This window comes from Sinocyclocheilus anshuiensis, unplaced genomic scaffold (assembly GCF_001515605.1).
Source record: "Sinocyclocheilus anshuiensis isolate Anshui unplaced genomic scaffold, SAMN03320099.WGS_v1.1 scaffold385, whole genome shotgun sequence".
NCBI lineage: Eukaryota > Metazoa > Chordata > Actinopteri > Cypriniformes > Cyprinidae > Sinocyclocheilus > Sinocyclocheilus anshuiensis.
The window spans coordinates 1,239,942-1,244,285 of NW_015539876.1; the positions used below are offsets into that span (position 1 = coordinate 1,239,942).

Here is a 4,344-nt window from a genome sequence, read left to right on the forward strand (position 1 = left end):
CACACACACACAGAGATTTATAAAACTTAGACACTTAAAATGTGCCGTTTTTATTTTTAATGACTTATTATGTGGCATAACGTACACATTCTGGTCTTCACAACAGGCATATTATTTCGGTTGTAGTAAAAGGCAAACTCACATGCATTTTGTTTTACCCTTTTAACATTAATATTGCAATAGTAAACTTTTCCACGTCTCACACTTTCTATAATGTGCAGGAAGTATGTCTTTTTTTTAGTTTCCTTCATTAATTTCAATAGATCTATATGTGTATTGAACTGTAATTACAAAGTTTGCTGTTTCTTTGCGGACACTGGCTCTTAAGTGTTAATATGTAAACTGAATGATTGAAGGCAGTCCCGGTTGTGCCCTAAACCCGGCCGCGCGCCATTGGCCACCCGCTCAAACGCTAAACAACCAATGGAGGGGCGCCGACCACGAGCCATCCTCCCCTCGGGCCGCGTGTCCCTCACGCTGATTGGTAGAAAGTTACTGTGGGAAAGAAAGTTTGGGAAGTTTCACACGAGCCGTTCGCGTGCAGTCGGAGATATAAATAAGACCAACAGGACGCTGAGGCAGGCAGTTGCTGCGACCGCTGGCAAACGGTGAAATCAGAGCCAGTTGAACTCGGGACACTTCGTGCGGATATCCATTCATATCTGGAACTGTATCTGCGTACAGCGTTCACTCTAGTAGAAGATACAGGAGGATTTCTTTTTTAAAAAATCTCAAAGGATACTTCCCAGTGAAGATGCCTGCCGATATCATGGAAAAGAACTCCTCGTCTCCGGTTGCGGCGACTCCGGCGAGCATGAACACTACACCTGATAAACCCAAAACGGCTTCAGAGCACAGAAAGGTTTGTATTGAGTCTGAACTGTACTGCATTTATTTTCAAACAGCGCGCATATGCGCACTACGATGCATTGAGAAATAGTTCCCGAAGTAGACTAGTTAGACAATTTCACTTTTTTTTTTCTTTTGCATTTTAGTCTTCTAAACCCATTATGGAGAAAAGAAGAAGAGCGAGAATCAACGAAAGCTTGGGTCAGCTGAAAACGTTAATCTTGGATGCTCTAAAAAAAGATGTAAGTACTGAAAGTCCTACTGATTCTTACATTTACATCTGGATCGAATATCGATCTATCTCCTCACATAGCCGACTATATCTAAATCAATCCCCATTTTCACACAGAGCTCCAGACACTCTAAACTTGAGAAAGCGGACATCCTGGAGATGACAGTGAAACATCTCAGAAACATGCAGCGGGCACAAATGACCGGTAAGTCGCCAGTCTAATGAATAATCATAAAACAAGTAGGCTAGTTTTATGAGAACTTCCAGGAACTCGGCTGCTGTGTTTCTTTCTGCACTTGTTTTAAATGTTGCGAGATACTTTTTTTCCTCTACTGAATTCGACTAGATTGAAAGCAGTTTTAGAAATTACTCAAAACAGTTTTATGCTCATCTACTCAATCATTTGACCTCATTTTCACAACAGCTGCCCTGAACACGGATCCCACCGTTCTTGGGAAATACAGAGCTGGCTTCAGTGAATGCATGAACGAGGTGACCCGGTTCCTGTCCACCTGTGAAGGGGTTAACACCGAGGTCAGGACCCGGCTGCTGGGTCACTTAGCCAGCTGCATGACACAAATCAACGCCATGAATTATCCAACACAGCACCAGATACCTGCCGGGCCTCCTCATCCACCCTTCAGTCAACCAATGGTTCAAATCCCCAGCGCGACTCAGCAAGCCAACGCTGTGCCTCTTAGCGGAGTCCCTTGCAAAAGCGGGATTTCCTCCAACTTGACTTCTGACGCAACAAAAGTATACGGAGGTTTCCAGCTTGTGCCGGCAACGGACGGACAGTTCGCCTTTTTGATTCCCAACGCTGCCTTTGCTCCAAACGGCCCCGTTATTCCAGTGTATGCCAACAATTCCAGCACACCGGTTCCGGTGGCCGTGTCTCCGGGAGCACCGTCCGTCACGTCAGATTCCGTTTGGCGGCCTTGGTAACGTTAGACTATGAAAAAAAAAAAAACTTTTAAAAGGCAAATTACACTTGTTTTCTTTGTTAAGCGTTACTTTTTGTTCTTTTTGTATAAAAATGTGTTTTAAAGAGATGATGCACTATATTTGTATAGATCAAAAGGGAGAGAAGTTCATATTGAAATAAGTTTTGTATTGTTGAATTCCGTTCAATGCATTTTTTTTATATTTGCGGTATCTTTTCCACATTGTGATGCCAAAGATATGTTGAATGCGCTTTCAAGTTTCTTCTTTTTGGAAGATAAATAAATGACACATTAAAAACTAAACGTTTTGCCTCCGTGTTTAGTTTTATCACAGTTTGTGAACTTTTGCTTATTCTTACCTTAAAATAAGCCATGACTCGGGCCATAGGTCTATTGCATGCAAAGTTAGGCTAAATATGCTGCAGTCTTCAAAGAAGCTTGGTGTTTCTCTTAAACACTGAATAGCACAAACTCAGGAAGACTTGTGTAAAATCACGTCGGCGGAACACATTACACCGGCTTCGGTGTAGCCTAGTATGGAACATTGCGTTCAATGGGTTGTCCGATGTCACATGCAATAAATCGTTTTAAGTATTTTTCTGTGACTAGGTTTTTGTTGGAAAGACGCAAAGTTAAAAATCATTAAAATCCACTTACCAAACTGTAGAAACAATTGTCACGTACTTGTAGCCTCGTTTGCACGAAAAAATAAATATGGCGTCTACGCTCGTCATGGGCCATCAACTTCTAAACTGACTCTAGTGAAACCCAGGTCCTTTTTTTTAATTTATTTATTTTTAATAAAATTGTACTTTGTTAGGACGTAAACGGTGTCAAATTATAGTTCGGGATTTCTATCGTTATTATTTAATAAGTTGTTTTTCTCTTAGCAATTTCATAAACTAGAAGCTAGCACTAATTAAATTAATATTCTCATAAAAAGCGATTAATTTAAAGATTAAAAAATAAAAATTAAAAATTACTATTATGTCGCAACTTACCGATTACAGGACGAACAGTAGCCTGTTGGAAGAAGGTTTAATTTGCAGACATTTAAGGATTTTATCACAACAATTCATAAACATTACTATTGAATGCCTGTATATAAATTGTGTGTGACAGCCAGCAGGATTGCAAGAGGATGAAGCTAAATGCAAAGTTCAGCAGCAGAGAGAATGACTGCAAACGATTTAAGAATGACTGCAAACGATTTTTACTACACGACAATTTAGCGCCATCTAGTAATTCAAATGTGAATTGCACCTGCAGAGTCACCGACACCGAGTGGACTGCTCAACACTTTCAGCTACTTGTTTGGTAATACCTAGCCATATTATAACATGCATAATGCCATGTTGACATAAACGTATATATATATATATATATATATAAAATGTCAACAATTCTGTGTTTTTCTGTCAATGTGGGATGCTGTGTGTACATTAATGAGGAAAAAAAATTAACTTAAATGATTTTAGCAAATGGCTGCAATATAACAAAGAGTGAAAAATTTAAGGGGGTCTGAATACTTTCCGTACCCTATATATATAAGAAAGGGGCTACTAAATATGCTTAGGTATTTTTATTTGTGTAAGCAAAAATGATGCAGAAATTGCACATGACATGATGAAACGTTTCCTTCTTCATGCATCCCTGTGTTTCCCAGGTGTTTGTTGCCTATAGCTATTTCAGTGTGGCCATTCTTTGAAGGGGGCATTGCAGGTGTTTGCAATTACCCGCTATGAGGCACAAAGTGTGGATAAGTACGATCATTTTGAATTTCCATCACACCTTTTGTGGTGCAGAGTGTATAGAGATTGAAACCAAATGTTAGAGGAAAGCCTGTGACACGCTCATCTCGAAACAGTCAGCCTGCTTTTGCCCACCTTAACTTCGAGCGTGCCACCATCTCAACAGATTTACTGTTTATACCAAGGTTACAGCTGGATCTAGAGACGAGCGGCGCAACCCAAGAAAACCCGCCGATCCCCTTCAGACATGCTTCCTCCCCGCCTCGCTACAACCCGCCCCTGGAGGACAGCTGTACGAGGGTCTCAGGTTACCGGCGCACTGACCACTGTGCCGGTGCGCCCGTGCACATGTCACAACATGACCGGAGGGTTCGCCAGCATGCATGTCAATTAACTTTTCCCACACTCTGTGCAAATGCAAGAGGCTTGAGAGGAGAAAGAAGGGGGAAAAAGGGAGAAACATAAAAAGGACTAAACGAAAGCCCCCTCTCTGCTTCCTCCTTGGTTCTTAAGCGTTACCATATGGCACGATCTCTCCCTTTCTCTCCTTTTTCTTATTCTCTCTCTC

General features: G+C 41.2%; 1 protein-coding gene across 1 annotated transcript; it reads left to right on the forward strand.

The window, feature by feature from the left end:
- Nucleotides 1–303: 303 nt before the first annotated feature.
- On the forward strand, nt 304–2,052 carry LOC107685314 (transcription factor HES-1-like). The gene is made up of 4 exons (XM_016481866.1): nt 304–862; nt 996–1,091; nt 1,199–1,286; nt 1,506–2,052. The coding sequence occupies exons 1-4, from the start codon at nt 755–757 to the stop codon at nt 2,024–2,026; spliced, it is 813 nt and encodes a 270-aa protein (XP_016337352.1). The 5' UTR covers nt 304–754; the 3' UTR covers nt 2,027–2,052.
- Nucleotides 2,053–4,344: the final 2,292 nt, after the last annotated feature.

Bases quoted from the DNA above. Each gene is read 5' to 3' on its own strand.
- LOC107685314 (XM_016481866.1), top strand. From the start codon at position 755: ATGCCTGCCGATATCATGGAAAAGAACTCCTCGTCTCCGGTTGCGGCG. The intron at 863-995 runs GTTTGTATTGAG...TTTGCATTTTAG, and splicing joins CGGCTTCAGAGCACAGAAAG to TCTTCTAAACCCATTATGGA. The intron at 1,092-1,198 runs GTAAGTACTGAA...ATTTTCACACAG, and splicing joins TGGATGCTCTAAAAAAAGAT to AGCTCCAGACACTCTAAACT.